Raw genomic sequence first — 17,362 nt, 5'->3', positions numbered from 1 at the left:
ATGAGGCCTTGATAATTGAAAGGGTTGCAGTGTGTCCACCACTTAGTCACCGCTCATGATCACTGCTCTGAGGGACAAACTGGCCTTTGGCTTTGCTCCTATCATGTTGGCATTCCTACCTTGCAATAGTAATACTGTAACACATGCTCTGCTAGGTGAAGATCAACGACTTAGTCTAGACTGTTTTTCTACTCAGACATTGTCTGCACTGCCATCACATCATCGTAATGTAACGGCATCCAGTGGTTGTGGACGGTTCCTTGTTGTCATACGTGAAATAAACCTGCACTAGAGTCTTTCATGAACTACAAACATCGGAAAGGGTTATGTTCAACCTAATATTTACTTCACCTGGGAAATCAGATTGAGGTTTACCATCTATCATCTAGTGTGATCAGAAAAACAGATGCTCTGGGAGTCCGTGTGGATCTATCATTTGAACCCGTGTTAGTTAACAGCTGTGTGGTGGTATGTTGTTGCTGCTGCTACTGATTGGACAGATGGCAGAATGGAGTTACGTGGGGGACTGCTTGACGCAATCCACGTTGACGAACAGCTGAACCAGCCCACTGTTCACAGGTGGCACTCGGAGCGTCGGGCCGCCATTTTATGATGTCTAATATGGTCTCGAGAATAGCGCCATGTTAAATGGGACTTAGTACCCCCCCCATTGGCGCTCTGTTGTACTTTCTGATGCTGTGTGAGTACGATTCACTGCAGTTTTACACAAAGAGAAGATATAAAATCATGACAACGTACAAGACACCACAAAAGCTTTCTCAGTGAGTAAGGATGAGTCTTTATTGGTGTTTTCGGGAAAAGCCAGATCACATTCCTCAGCATCCCTATAGGCAGGATCAGTAGACATTACTGGTGCAATTGGGTAGTGGTGTGCTCATGGGACTTGTAGTTTATTTATAACAGTCACAACAGGGAGTAGTTTGTAATCCACATGGGGAAGGGAAAATTGGCTGTGCACATTACCCGCAATGCCGTTTAGTAGCATACCATCACTGTGAGGATGGGCTACAAATGCCCACAAAAAGTTGCAGTATGCATATACAGACACATAGAAAAATAGCACTGTCAAAAGTTTATAAGTTTCTGCAAACAAGTTCCAGGTATCAAAAAGTTGCTTCTTTGTCCATCAAAAGATGGACGGTGTTAGAAGCCTGCTGCTGGGAGATGTAGTTCAAATTCTTCCAGGCTTTCAAGTCCATAGTTTGTGGTTGTTTCAGCTTTTGTTCAATTACAAAACACACGGACAAGACTACAGTCCCCACAGTGCACCTGGAGCTTTGTACAGTCTCATTGGATGGTGCCGATAGTGAACAGGCTCATAGAAAATAATGTAGAGTAAAGGATGGTCTTGAAAAATACAAGGGCGATAAAAATGAGAACTGCATTCTCCCTTAAAAGTTGTAGCAAGGAAAATAAATTAGAGTAATAATAACAACAACAACAACGATAATACTAGCAATCATAACTGTAATAATAATAATAATAATAATAATAATAATAATAATAATACAAAATAACATTGAATGCTATGTCTGAAATCAACAAAGACCTTCAAATCCAGAACTGGTTGAATTAGAACATCCCTCCCAAGGTGAGTTGGTAGTACGCAGTAGAATTCCATCGAACTCTACCTAATTGCACTGCCAAAATGGGCCAGCTCCGAAATGTAACCGGACAAACCGGATAAAAAAAGAAAAATAAGAAACACAACCTCTGTAATCAAAGTTAAGATTTATCGTAAGAGTTTTTAGGTTTTTTTTGTCCCCCAGAACGCCTGAGAAATTGACAATGATTCCAATCATCTTATACTGCATTTATATATTCAAGCTATGTATATTATTACATCTATAGTCACGGATATATTATATGTTCAAGGATATATTATATACACACACATATCTAGTGAGAGAATAGCTGTAGTATTTAATTGTACATGTGTATGGTGCATAAGGGTGCATTGTTTCACTGGGTTATCTGGTTTAGGAGAGGTATAGACATACTATTTTGTGTGTCACTCTATACGAGACTTACTCTTGCAATATGACACGCAAAATAAAGAACAAATAAAAAGAAATAAAAAGGCTATAGGCAGTTCAGTTACTGTGTTGGGTTGTCTATGTTCAGATGGAGGAACAGGTTGAGCACCATACATAATCCACAAGAATAATCATCATTATAATCAAACTCGGGGTGTGTTAAGTGGCAGCATGCTCCGGTTCATGCTGAACACTGCCAACTTAACCTGGGCGATCAATTCTAAACCAGTTTCACACTTCAAAATGGATCAGGATGAGGGGAGAGAGAGAGAGAGAAATTCCCAGCATGTGCTGTAGAAAGTGATGAAGTGTTATTTGCCTTGACTGGTTGTGCGCTATCGTACACCAGCCCTGTGTTTCAAGGTCCAGCTTGCTTTCAGGGCCAAATAGAGGACTGGCCACCCCTCATAGCCTGGTTGCTCTCTAGGTTTCTTCCTAGGTTCTGGCCTTTCTAGGGAGTTTTTCCTAGCCACCGTGCTTCTACACCTGCATTGCTTGCTTTTGGGGGTTTTAGGCTGGGTTTCTGTACAGCACTTTGAGATATCAGCTGATGTAAGAAGGGCTTTATAAATAAATGTGAAATAAGAGTGTGTGTGTGTGTGTGTGTGTGTGTGTGTGTGTGTGTGTGTGCGTACATGGAGGCGTGCATGTGTGTGTGTAATGTGAAAATGCATACGTAGTCACTGGTCCAGGTTATTGGACTGTTTGGCTAGTAATGTTTGTTTGTGGTGTGTGTCTGTCTGTGTTTGCGGCTGAGCCAAACATATTCACCCATCTACATGTATACCTGGCAACGCATTTGACCAATATTTATTCACAAACATCAGTGCGTATGCAGCTGTTCTCGTGATGGATCACTGACTGCACCATTTCAATAAATTCTCTCTCTCTCTCCCCCTCACTGCCAGACACACAATTAAAAAGATTTAATTCAAGAAAGGAATCAAAGAGACGATAACAAATTAAAGGTCAACTCCACCACTTTTCACATTCATCATCTCCAGCACCACCCCAACATCAACATGTGAAAATTGCGTGTTTCTAAGATAAGTGTTTCCTCCAATGACATCGTCGGTGTGCATCGTGTGATTTTTAACCAATTATGAGTAGGCATTGCCTACTAATTTCCTACTAACTGGTTTATGATCTAATTGGAAACACTTACCTTCCTCTATTTATTTTACTACAAAACATAGAAACGCGCCATTTTCACATATGTTGATGTTGAGGTGGTGCTGGAGTGAGGAAAAAAAAAAGAACATTTCCTTTAAGTGCTTGAACAAACCCACAAGAACACTATTTAAACTACACAATGTTTATTTAACCTATCTGTTCATGTCCACAATCATTTACTAAGATACATCTCCTCTCTCGCCATGTTGTCCCTGGATTCAACCATTATACATTCTCTATTACGACCTCTGACCCTTAAAACCTCTTCAGGATCGATGTCCCTAAACCGGGATGGTTGTTCAAAGTTCAAAATATAGAATTTATCCATCTACCCCGTGGTTAAAACATCTTCATATAGCCCCTCTCTCTCTCTACTAAACTCACCCATATATAAAATATACAAAAGATTATTTCCAAAATCTCCTCCGAACTGTCTTTGCAAATATAAAAATATACAGTTATCCTATGTTGAACTCTCTTTGCTGTCCTCTCTTCTGCCTACCTCTCCTAATCCTCCTCCTCTAGATATAGCTCATCCTCTGTTTTCTAGTTTGCCCATGCCTCCCTCCCTGCTCAGTACAGTTAAAAAATATACATGTTCAGTCATAGAAAAAAATGACACATCTGTCCTCCCCTGGCTTGTCTCCTTGTCTTTAGCTTAAAAAACATTAGTCGTCTGTGATCTGTATGATTTGAACACACCCATCTGAATGGGTGCGCGTATGGCCTGCGCATTACCCGAAAAAGAAACACTGCAACACACCTGATATAAACACTGAATGACGTCACGTCGCAACCTGTCAAAGAGACAAGGGAAGTGAAACCAGCATAGCACAGATACACAAAATGGAGGCTGCACTCACTACAACACTGCGGGCAACTCACAACACGGATGCTTACGCCAGGTGTCATACAATGCTTAAGTCACGTCTACGTAGGCCCTACGCGCACCCCCTCAACTAAAGTGCTGCCAATGTTGGGGCTGCCTTCTAACCCTCTCCCTCCTCCACCCTTCCCCTCTTCTTCTTCTTCTCCCTCACAAGTCTCCGTGTCGGCTCTCGAACTTGTTGAGGATGTTGCGGCAGCGGCCCAGCTCCTTGTGCATGTCGGCCACTTCCTGTCTGAGAGCAGCGTTCTCTCGCTCCAGGAAGGCGGCGCGCACCGTGATCTGGTTCTCCTTGAGGCGCCGGGCGTCACGTGAGCGCTTGGCTGCCTCGTTGTTCTTGTAGCGCCGGCTCCAGTACTTGTCGTCCTGCAGGAGTCAAGGCAAAGTAGAGGCGTGTTGTGGGGAGGGGGGGGGGGGGGAGTAGAGTGGCAAGAATGGTCAGTTTTGTGATGGCAATGGGGGAAGGGGGAGAGGTGTCAAAGCTGAGCATTGTAGTTGCACACTTGAAGCACGTACAGTTGAAGTCGGAAGTTTACATACACCTTAGCCAAATACCTTTAAACTCAGTATATAATAGTTGAGAGAATGATTCATTTCAGCTTTTATTTCCTTCATCACATTCCCAGTGGGTCAGAAGTTTACATACACTCAATTAGTATTTGGTAGCATTGCCTTTAAATTGTTTAACTTCGGTCAAACGTTTCGGATAGCCTTCCACAAGCTTCCCACAATAAGTTGGGTGAATTCTGGCCCATTCCTCCTGACAGAGCTGGTGTAACTGAGTCAGGTTTGGAGGCCTCCTTGCTCGCACACGCTTTTTCAGTTCTGCCCACATATTTTCTATAGGATTGAGGTCAGGGCTTTGTGATGGCCACTCCAATACCTTGACTTTGTTGTCCTTAAGCCATAGCTTTGGAAGTATGCTTGGGGTCATTGTCCATTTGGAAGACCATTTGCGACCAAGCTTTAACTTCCTAACTGATGTCATAAGATGTTGCTTCAATATATCCACATAATTTTCCTCCTCATGATGCCATCTATTTTGTGAAGTGTACCAGTCCCTCCTGCAGCAAAGCACCCCCCACAACATGATGCTGCCACCCCCGTGCTTCACGGTTGGGATGGTTTTCTTCGGTTTGCAAGCCTCCCCCTTTTTCCTCCAAACGTAACGATGGTCATTATGGCCAAACAGTTATATTTTTGTTTAATCAGACCAGAGGACATTTCTCCAAAAAGAACGATCTTTGTCCCCATGTGCAGTTGCAAACCGTAGTCTGGCTTTTTTATGCGGTTTTGGAGCAGTGGCTTCTTCCTTGCTGAACGGCCTTTCAGGTTATGTCGATATAGGACTCGTTTTTACTGTAGATATAGATACTTTTGTACCTGTTTCCTCCAGCATCTTCACAAGGTCCTTTGCTGTTGTTCTGGGATTGATTTGCACTTTTCACACAAAAGTACTTTCATCTCTAGGAGCGGTATGACGGCTGCATGGTCCCATGGTGTTTATACTTTTGTACTATTGTTTGTACAGATGAACGTGGTACCTTCAGGTGTTTGGAAATTGCTCCCAAGGATGAACCATTTTCTTTCTGAGGTCTTGGCTGATTTCTTTTGATTTTCCCATGATGTCAAGCAAAGAGGCACTGAGTTTGAAGGTAGGCCTTGAAATACATCCACAGGTACACCTCCAATTGCCTCAAATTATGTCAATTAGCCTATCAGAAGCTTCTAAAGCCATGACATCATTTTCTGGAGTTTTCCAAGCTGTTTAAAGGCACAGTCAACTTAGTGGATGTAAACTTCTGACCCACTGGAATTGTGATAAAGTGAATTATAAGTGAAATAATCTGTAAACAATTGTTGGAAAAATTACTTGTGTCATGCACAAAGTAGATGTCCTAACCGACTTGCCAAAACTATAGTTTGTTAACAAGAAATTTGTGGAGTGGTTGAAAAACAAGTTTTAATGACTCCAACCTAAGTGTATGTAAACTTCCGACTTCAACTGTATATAAAGATTTTATTAAAGTGTGTGCCTTAATAACAATGCCGTCACAATTAGCTACTCTACAGAAAGCAATATGAGAGTTTCCTACCTTGTTATTTATTGCATGCATATCTACATGCCAGTTCAAACTTTCCACTTTTGGCCCTTCCCAATGTGTGCCCTCCCTTGAGGCATGCCCCCATTGTCATTCACTTGAGTAAACAGGAAGTTGCCCCGCTTCGTATGATGACATCATATTGCTAACTTTACCTTGAAGCTTCTTAGGTGCAAACTACGTTTAAAGCCAAGAATCGCAAGAAATGTAGTACCTTCTGCTCATCTGGGACCAGCATCTTGCGGGCTTTCTTGATCATGGGCTGTGGCTTGAGCTCCTCGTCCGAGAAGCGGTGCCTCCGGGGGTCGAAGGCCTCCTGGCCCGGCACGCTGGACAGCGCCACGTCCGCCGGGTCAGGGTCAAAGTTCACCATGACGTCAGCGCTGCCGTTGGCGACCAGTGAGCCTCCTGGCGGCCCGGGGAGGCAGGAGGAGGAGGTGGTGGAGGAGGGCGAGAGGTCTGGAGGCATGACCTGGCAACCTATAATGAGAGAGGCCAACAAAAACAAAACTTTTGGTTGGTCACATGCTTCACACCGTGGCCAGGGTGAAAGGTCAAAGCCTCCAGCATGCCGAGAATAAGGTAAAGAGGATTTGTTATTTCTGTGTATATGGCAACATCACTCATTTATAAACTGGCTGCTGCACGGTGGCTGCAGTGATACAGATCGTCCACCAGGTGGAAGCATAGGCTACATCAATCAGTCAGTCATGTGGTTGAGCTGGCTGATCCAGGATAAGCCGACGCGAAAGCCTAATCCTAATAACAACCATTTTGGGCAAAAAGTTGAAACTGATCCAAGAACAGTGCTGCTGTGTAAACAACCTTCTACACACAGCACTGAGCTTTCGTATGGCCATTGCTCTCTCCCCCCTCTTTAACCTTTGATCAATGTCCTACTATATTTCCCTCAGTTAGTAAAATATGCATTATCTTTAAAGGAGTAGTTCAATATTTTACAACTTGATGTTAGATGGTTCCTCACCCTTAAAGTAGTCTATGTAATCCAAGGTTCAGTTTTCTTTAAACAGCCACTACACACTTCAGCTATCTTTAGCCACCACAAGCTAAGAGTGAATGGAAGTGATAGGGGCACGTGAGCATGTTTACAAAAATAATGTCCAAATCCCTTGAAATCAATTTAAATCAACTCCATATTTAGTTTGATGTTGCTTAAAAGGTGATTTTGCCATTTTAAAAAAAACACACACGCCCCCATCACTTCCATTGATTGTTAGCTTGTGGTGTCTAAAGTTAACTGACGTTTGTAGTGGCTGTTTATAGAAACCTGATTACAGTTTCTCCTGGCCCATAGACTACTTTCAGGGTGAGGAACCATCTATCATCAAGTTGTAAAATAGTGAACCAACTCCTTTAATATACATTTTTGACATTCGATAGCAACACATGCTAATTTTCCAGGTAACACTTCTGAGCAGGATTTTTAAAGCGCTCATAATCCAAACACACTATAATTTGTTATTATTTTTTCACACTCAACTTTAACCAGTGAAATTAGACTGCAATTTATTAGGCCTTCACTACATTGTTTTACTTCCCTGTGGTGTAATATGAGCTGTAGCTATGGCCACAGCAGCTTTTTGTCAAGGGGTATAGCCTAATCAAGACCAGCTGCTCTCTGGAAGACAACCAATACATTCCCTATACATTCATAAATTAGCTATAACATAGCCATTTAATTTTACATTTGAAATAAATATTGGTCTCGTGTTATTGATTATTGCATTCTCTCTGGGGAAATCAGTCTTGTTGGCAACAATTGTTTGATTGTGCTCTGTCTTTAGAAAACACTTGAGGAAATGCAATGCTGAAATGGAATGTAGGAAGTGTGTTACATAAAATGCATTCCCCAGTCCCCTTGCTCCATAGCCACCACAAAGACAGTTCCCTACAATACCCCTCCAACCCCTACCCCACCCAACATACCACCACCTCCCTCTAGCTTATATTTAAAATATACACAGAATTCTTCCTTCCTAAGTATTCATAAGACAAACTATCCCCCCCCATCACACACAAACAATACACCTCACCTTTCATTTCACAGTAGTCTTTCCCTCAGTCCTTGTCAACAACATGAAATTCTGAAATGTTATGTCACAAAGTTGTTCAGTGTGTAACACTGGTATGGCGACATGGTGGCGTTATCTCTGCAATGTAAATCTCTCTGCTTCTTTATGCTAGGCTAGTCTTATGCAATGTTATCTCTCGCTCTCTGCTTTACTCCCCCTCTATGCCTCCCTCCGACCCCTCCCTCTTCCTATGCCCCACCCTTCCCGTCTCTCGCTCCATTGCTCTCTGCATCGGCACGTGACGCGATGCCTGCACATGGCCCAAGCGTGTGAGAGAGGGAGGGGAGAGAGTGAGGGAGAGAAAAATGACAGCTCTCTCTCTCTCTCTGTGCAGTTTTTACTGTACTGCAGTCTTCCTTAATAACCCTTTCATCTCCACATTTCATTCAAATGAATCATTGTGGTAAAAGAGGGGAGATCTTAAGTTAACCTCACCATTTCAATGATTGATGTATTTGTTTATTTCTCTAAGCTAAGGTGTAACTCTGTTTTTCCTGTTCTGTGACCAGTCAGTGTAGGTTCTCTTTATAAATGTAGTGTGATTGTGTTGCACGTATTTAGCAGATCTGTATTTGTAAACTCTGAGTGGTTGTGTTGGACCCAGTACCAGATCCGGCAAGAATGTTTTGTCAGAAAATGGAACGTGACATAACTATTTGAAGGCTACAGTCCCCTTGTCTTTTTGGAAATCGAACTAAAATCTTACTGCTGGCAATGTCATAAGAATCTGCCCCCTGCAACCCATGGAGTCTGCAATATAAGTCAAGTCACCAAAAGTGCAAACATTTAGTATGCATGGAAAGGGTACACCTTGATGGTTATTGTAAAGCATGTGCTTGTAGTTTTGAAAACTAAATGTACTTTATAAAGGTAGTATACAATATCATGCGTCGTTTAGAAAATGCCACCAGAAGGCGTTAGCGTCAAAATAAAGGGCAGTGAAAAGTCTATTGGACTAGCTTGAGACTATACCCTGTCTTTTTATATAGCTTCTGCTGACATAACATCTTCTGCCAGCATCATGCCACCAATTTCACACTAGACAAATGAAACACAAAGCCGTTCCACTGGCCCTCCTACATACTTGTTTTTGCCTTTGTGCTCCACAAACTGCCGTGCTTTCCCCCACCAACCAATGCCGACCTAGGGAATGTTGAGGGTGCAGCAACTACTGCAATGACGGTTCCAGTCATCTTGCAACATTGTCGAGCTTCCGCACACAAGATTTGCTTAGACACACAGATTTGCGCGTGCAAACGCGCGCGTGTATGGTTGTGAAATTGTTAGATATCACTTATTAGATATCACTGCACTGCTGGAGCTAGAAACACAAGCATTTCGCTAGCACCCGCAATAACATCTGCTAAACACGTGTATGTGATCAATAAAATGTGATTTGATACACCAACGCAAAACATGCAAACATACGGTCAGAATGAAACAGAAACACTCGTGTGGACACAATCAAACACACACACATACCTGGACAAACCCACACCCTCCCCTCTTTAACCACACACCCTACTAACCACGTAGGCACTCGGGCCCTCCCATCATGCCTGGCAGTCTGTTTGGTGGTGGCGGCCCGTTGTCCAGGCCCAGCAGTGAGGAGGAGGAAGATGAGGAGGACATGGAGGATGATGAAGAAGAAGAACATAGCGGAGGGGAGGATGGCGGGCACTGGGAGCTCTGGTTGGGCACGGCCGACTGCAGGGAGCTCTGCGAGGGCACCTGTGCGCTGGCGCTGGAGCTGTTGCCACCTTTGCTGTGCATGGCCATGCCGTTCTCAGTCAGGAACTCCTCCAGGTCCATGTACTGCAGCTGGAAGAGGCCACCGTCGCTGCAGGGTAGCGTGCGCTCCCACAGATGGGGCCCCAGGAAAGCCGACTGGGAAGGCCGACCGCCTGGGCCCCCACCCATGGTGTCCTCGTCCGAGTCCTGGGGCTTGTCTTTGTCTGTTGGCGGGAGATTGGGAGAGAGAGAAAAAAGATGGAGAGAAGAGAGTTGGAGAGAGAGAGAGCGAGCATGAAAGAAAGAAAGAGAGAATAAAAGAGAGAGAACATTGAGGAGAAGAAGAGATAGCAAAAGAGAGAGAGAGAAAGAAAGAAAGAAAGAAAGAAAGAAAGAAAGAAAGAAAGAAAGAAAGAAAGAAAGAAAGAAAGAAAGAAAGAAAGAAAGAAAGAAAGAAAGAAAGAAAGAAAGAAAGAAAGAAGGGCCATTGAGTACAACAATCCAGCCTCTTCAGTGTTCATCACTGATGTCTCTTATCATCACATAATCTGCCTGCGAGCCTCGTGCCCTTATCAGCTTTGCAGGCAACCAACCGCCATTACATGGATGCATCAGCAACAGTGGCAGCAGTCTTCCCATTCACACACAGGCTGGCTGAATAACGTGAGGAAGGGAGTGAGATGCTATGCAAATATCATGAAGGTGGACTGAAATGCTACTCTGACATCATGAAGAAGAAGTGAGATGCTAAGCTGACATCATGAGGAAAGAGTGAGATGCTACGCTAACATAATGAAGGAAGAGTGAGATGATATGCTAACATAATGAGGCAAGAGTGAGATGGTAGGCTAACATAATGAGGAAAGAGTGAGATGCTAAGCTAACATCATGAGGAAAGAGTGAGATGCTAAGCTAACATCATGAGGAAAGAGTCAGATGCTACGCTAACATAATGAGGAAAGAGTGAGATGCTACGCTAGCATAATGAAGGAAGAGTGAGATAATATGCTAACATAATGAGGCAAGAGTGAGATGGTATACTAAAACTATTAGCAGAGGTGGCATCGTCTGGTGTCTCAGCCCTCATTCCCTTGAGTTGGAGGGGGTAATAAGGGGAGGCGAGAGCAATCAGATTAATGAGCAAGGAGAGGGGGCTCAAACATGGCGGATGACTATCAGTGTGACCCCGCTGGGGGCTAGGCAGAGGGTTTCACAGAGACATGGTAGAAGTGGTAGGGGAATGGGTGACAGGCCTGATTCATAGCGTGACGATCACACCCGGACTGTACTGGTGGCTCTGGACAGCACAGCACATTATTGTCAGCAAGCACACACATGCAGATGGAGATGGAAAGGAGAGAGACATGTAGGAGGGAAGAGCGAGAGAGAGGGAGTGGAGAAAAAAAAGGGAATGCAAAATAAGCAAGACTGACAGGAGAGAGGACAGAGAAGACAGGAGAAATGAGAGGGGAGAAAGGGAAGGGAAAGCAACGCCAAACCAGAGAGAGAAGGAACAGAGGAGTAATTACAGGGAATGGAGACAGTAAAAAGAGACAGAGGGAATGAATATAAAAGGAGATGGGTTGATAAGGGAGAGGAAAGGGAAGAGGAGTGGAGATTAAAGAGATTCAAATAGGAGGAGAGATGGCTGATAGGGCGATATTGGGGGATGAGAGGAAATACAGCAGATGATAATGAAGGGTGAGGAGAGAAATAAGAGGGAGTGCAAATAGGAGGAGGGGGTGATGGGAGAGGAGAGAAAAGAGAGAGATATGCAATGCAAAGAAAAAAAAGAGGGATGATAAGAGACAGAAGTGAAGGGGGAGTGAGGGAGATGTGAGAAGTGCAACAGGAGTGAATGAGGAGATATGGTAAACGTGCTAGAGGATGGAGAGGAGAATAGACGAGGGAGACAGAGGAGAGATGCGTACAGCGTGTGGGTGTATACGAGGGCGTAGAACAAAGCATGCCAGGGAGAGGAATATACTGTTTTTGTTTAAAGGGAAATGCATCATGCATCGAAGCCACTAACTCTCTCGGATGCAAAAAAAAAAAGACTCAAGACTCCATCTCATGTAATAAAAACCCTTCTCCATCCCTTAACATTAGTGATGCACCACGACTATGCATGTTCTGATGGTGAACTTGATGCTGGTAGGCCCTTTGTACTCGGACTCCATCGGAGGAGCTGTCAGTCTTGATCAGCATCGTCTCTCACACAAAGACCATCCATGTAAATGGTGGAGGGACGTTGTTCAACTATATAGCCACCAGGGGGGGGATGTTAGCCAGACAGATGCTGACTGAGGTTGTGACATCCATTCAACTTAAACGTTAAGTCCCCTATTTAGGGGACTTTGTGTGGTTCTGGACTGGTTCCGCCCGTCATTTTTGTGTACAGAGTACTCTGTGAACGGCATAACATCAATGGCTGCGCACTCCATGAAAGCTCTGGTTGTCCCGCTCCGCATGCTTCTCTCCGCTCTCATCTGAGATGCAGTATGTGAAAATCGAACACCTCATTTGCATAGGGAGCAACACGTCACACTTTCTGGCCTATCCAGACAAAGGATCAATTTCCTCTGGCTGTGAACCTTGTAGCTCCGCTTCCAATGAACACGGCATATGAAACGGGAAAGCCTAGCGATCGCAGCAAAAGCAGTAGCGTCTTGCTGCGACCTTCTCAGCTGGATTTAGATCTTTCAACAAGAAAAGATACAAAAATCATTTTGTAGAAGTTAAACAAGACCACTTTCAATTGCTCAAAGATTAACTTTGTGCTTAAAGCTGAAGTTGTAACAAGTTAGTGGGCGTTTAAATGGCGTCTCTGCTTTGCTGGGCAGAAACTTGTCCCTCGTCATTTATATGAAATGGTGCCAATTTTTATACTGTCACTAAGTGTGATCATATTTACTTCACAGTTACAGGACAGGTGGAATATTATAGTAAGTCATTTATCATTTGATTGTTACTATATTTAGAAAGCATTTAAATAAGGTCAAGACCTATTTTTGTTGAATTCATAGGTTGCACCTCCGTCACTCGGTCGGGTCAGGAACGTTCTCAAGCCGCCCTCTATCAGCGGCGCAATAGTGGTGCCCTAAAATCGTGATAGGCCTAGTCATTCCGGACAGAGGCTGACGCCTGTTCAGTGTAAATTACAATATAGTGCCTGGAAATACGATGGCATTAGTAAAGTTGTGAAATGTTTAGTAGGAAACAACTTTGCCAGCATTATCATGTCGCCAAATGTACTTTAGACAGATGGCAATGTTGTCATTGGCTAGCAAAGTTCGTCCCCAAAAAATAGCTAGCAAATCTAACCTTAGGTAGCTTAAAATCAGGTGACCTCCCCTCAATTTTAGCTAACGTTGTACTGCCTCTAAAGTCAATCTGGCGACATCAAAATGATGACAAAAGGTTTTCCTACAAACTAATTGCCTCCCTTTGAATGTCATTGTATTTCCAAGCCAATGTAATGCACTTTTGATGAAATCTTCATCAGCGCTCATTGACGATGCATTGTGTAGAATGCTCAATTGGGCATCAGTAAAAAGCGAACGTTCAAAACAATATTGTGACGAAACATGCAACCCATGAATAGGAAAAAAATGATAGATGATTTTTTATATTTCCATCATAAATGTACTGTAAATTTGAGTTTGTGTCCTCAAAAGTAACTACACCTCAGCAATTTATTTAAAAAATTACCAGAAAAGTGAGACTTTAATCTTTCTGGCAGTATAAGAATTGCTAGGTATTGCTTATGGCACTCATGATAAATAATACTTTTGGGTATGTCTATTTAGGCAGAAATCTAAAATGTGTACTTTACATTAAACAACAGCAGCGCTTAGTTAACATTTGACCACTTAAAATGGCTCTAGTGTGAAAATCAATGTTTGTTGGATTGAGAACTGGTGGTAGACATCTATATACACTGAGTGTACTGAACATTAAGGACACCTGCTCTTTCCCTGACATAGACTGACCAGGTGAATCCAGGTGAAAGCTATGATCCCTTATTGATGTCACTTCAAATCAGTGTAGATTAAGGGGAGGAGTCAGGTTTAAAAAAAATCAGCTTTGAGATTGTGTGTGTGTGCACGCCATTCAGAAGGTGAATGGGCAAGACAAATGTAAGTGCCTTTGAAAGGGGTATGGTAGTAGGTGCCAGGCGCATTGGTTTGAGTGTCAAGAACTGCAACGCTGCTGGGTTGTTCACGCTCAACAGTTTCCTGTTTGTATAAAGAATGGTCCACAACCCAAAGGACATCCAGCCAACATGACACAACTGTAGGAAGCATTTGAGTCAACATGGGCCAGCATCCCTGTGGAACACTTGACACCTTGTAGTGTCCATGCCCCAACGAATTGAGACTGTTCTGAGGGCAAAAGGGGGTACAACTAAATATTAGGAAGGCATTCCTAATGTTTTGTACACTCAGTGTACATCAATATCATGAGCTATGACCTTATTGAAGGTCTTTATTGAATGATAAAAGCGCTAATGTTCAACGCTGTTTGTGTGTGTTCTTGTTGCTGTGTTGTCTTAAAAATATGAACCTATTTCCATAAGTAATGCATGATACAAGTCAAATCAAGAATTGTCAAGCCTATACGCTTTATATTTATAAACATGAATTCAAGTCAACAGAATGAAAACAAAGATTGCAGGCCAGCCTGTGTGTGTGTGTGTATTTATTAATTTTAACATTTGATATGCATGAACTTTCCGCTTCCATCCCTCCCTGCCCCCACCACACACACAAACCTCACCTTTCATTGCACAGCAGTGTTTCGCTCGCTGGTCAGCCTTGATGGGCAGCTGTAGGAGAGTTTTGAGGCTGGCCATGGAGTTCAAGTGTCCGCCGGTCGGGACACTGCCCGCGAGGTTACCGGTACTGAACTGTGGGCTCGCTCCGGCCGGGAGGTCAGGCGGTAGGAGCTGTGTGAGCGGCCTAGACATTGGTACGCCGTTGATTCCCACCGTGGAATGAACGCGGAATTTATCCGATTAATCCACAAATGATTGACTGGCTATCAGCGGGTTCACAACACAGTGACGTGACGATTAAAAAGGTGGACAGCTGAATACACACTGCTACACCAACTGCTGTTTACCTCATTCGAACACCGAATGATAGTTTTTCTAAATATGAATTAAGAAAGTGTTAGAGAATAATAGTGAAATTCGACATATCAAATATAACTTGACATCAACAATAAACTATTGCTCTCCCAAATGTCCATGAAGAAATCAAAAGTGAAAATGATGTCCTCAAAGAAATGTCCATGGTCAAATAAGTGTTCGATTCATTAATCTTGCCAGATGGAATGGGCCCTTTAATAAATCTCTTATTCCAGCCTCTATCTATGAGATAAACAAAGTTGGACATCAGCGCTCAGATTTCGCGAAACATGCCTTGCTTGATGATGTCCGTTTATTTGAGGATAATAGGTATCACAACCGAGTTGATTTTCTTCTTGACCTGGACAAAAATATTCCGCGAAAAATAATTGAAATGGATTTTGGAGAAATGCCTATAATATAACGGACAGCATTGAATGTGTAGTCCTACGTAAAGTCTCAAAACTCAAAGAAATCCAATAATAGAGAAAGTTGAAAAGAAGTGTATGTTTGGGGGTGGAGGGGGGGGGTATAGGGTGGGGGGTGATAAGGGGGAAAAAGGCTTCGTCAAATAATATCCAACAACATGAGAGTAGTATAGATGTTGATGTCCCTTGTTTTCCTCTCCCCACTTAGTCGCGCGCTCTCTCTCTCTCTCTCTCTCTCTCTCTCTCTCCCTCCCTCTTTCTCTGTCGTTATTTTTGTCGTTCACCTTCACCCACTCCCTCCCTCCCTCCCTTTCTGTAAACTGCCAGCAAGGAAGCAACCAAGCGCCGCGCGGCTAGAGTCAGCTGGAATGAACACGGGCCGCTCTCATGACATCACTGCTCACCGGGGATTGGCGCTGGGGGAGAGACTGATCAATATTCATTATCCACACCTACTAAAACGCCCCAAACAGCATTAATGAGCCCCTCCCCTTCATAAGCAAAACAGTCACAGAAGGAGTTAGTTGTTGATTACTATTCTCAAACCTGCATAACTTTCAATGGCCGTCCTGGTGATGGAACCTATGGAACACGTGGTTGACTTTACTGTCAGTCATAAAGCTAAACCAGTAACCACGAGATTAATGGACCAACATACATATATGTTTAATTGATTATGATCACGGGTCCTGTAGCCAATCCTAGGCCAACACAATAATGGAATTGCTCTGCAATGTTCAGTAGCCTCATTTATTTTCAAAGATTTTACCAATAAATTCATTGTATGCTACTTGGGGTGTGGGCTATCTCTGTAATTTAAAGGATTCGGATCCCTGTCGTGATTTTGTGTGATTAGTTACAAATTAAACAAATCATTCAAATCATCATTATCAATATTATCACATTTACTTCGGTCCAAAACGTGAAAGTCAGTGTTTTGGCCGCAACAAAATATCTCCCTACCACTTTAAGAACGATTCCTGCTCTCAAAGCGAGCACATGGCCATGGCACGCTCGAGTGGTGCCAACCGGCAGCCTTGCTTCGCTGCGATTGGTCCGAATTAGGTCAGTCTCTGCCCTTTGCCGAACGCTATTGGACAAAAATAGGTCATTGGTTCCGCCCAAAGACATCCCCATGGTAGGGCCGCGTGAGACAGAAGTGAAAGAGGCAAGTGAGGACAGAGAGATTGAACGGATTAGTGTTGCATTTAGCAAGATCGAGATACTGAATTTGCTTTGACATGTATTAAAGTATTTAGTTGGTGACCACCCCACAGTGTAATAGTTTGGCTTGATACTTTTCCTTATAGTATTCCAATAGTGACAATAGGCTATTAATACTTGGCCCTACTAATAATACAATGTAGCCTAATAAGCGTCAATACCAATATATATATAAAAATAATAAAAATATAATAATAAATGTACTTGTCTATACTACCCCCCCCCCCCGCTAATATTTTCTTTGAAAGTTAAAGTATCTTCATAATCATAACTAACTTCCCGTTAATGAGTCACACTTCAGAAGTACAACATCTTAATTGATGTGCTACCTTAAAAAGTGCTTGAAAACACACTCCTGTATCCATTAGACCTACAAGCCACTAGATGGAGGCAATAGTGCGGTTTTTAAGAGCAAAAATATAAAATGCCACAATCAACACATTCAAAACATGGACAAATATTCACACAGATGAATCAATCCTTGATTTGTAAATATGGTGCGACTACGTTATAGCATGGATTCTTTAAATGTGCATG

The 17,362-nt window shown here is 43.0% G+C and overlaps 1 protein-coding gene across 1 annotated transcript; it reads right to left on the bottom strand.

Annotated features, from left to right (window-relative positions):
• Positions 1 to 775: 775 nt before the first annotated feature.
• LOC106588446 (thyrotroph embryonic factor) lies at positions 776 to 15,828 on the bottom strand. The gene is made up of 4 exons (XM_014177456.2): positions 14,822 to 15,828; positions 9,841 to 10,266; positions 6,433 to 6,698; positions 776 to 4,482 (listed from the first exon to the last, which is right to left on the bottom strand). The coding sequence occupies exons 1-4, from the start codon at positions 15,009 to 15,011 to the stop codon at positions 4,267 to 4,269; spliced, it is 1,098 nt and encodes a 365-aa protein (XP_014032931.1). The 5' UTR covers positions 15,012 to 15,828; the 3' UTR covers positions 776 to 4,266.
• Positions 15,829 to 17,362: the final 1,534 nt, after the last annotated feature.

The sequence above is a fragment of the Salmo salar genome, chromosome ssa27, assembly GCF_905237065.1.
Source record: "Salmo salar chromosome ssa27, Ssal_v3.1, whole genome shotgun sequence".
NCBI classification, from domain to species: domain Eukaryota; kingdom Metazoa; phylum Chordata; class Actinopteri; order Salmoniformes; family Salmonidae; genus Salmo; species Salmo salar.
This window is presented reverse-complemented; position numbering and strand designations above follow the sequence as displayed.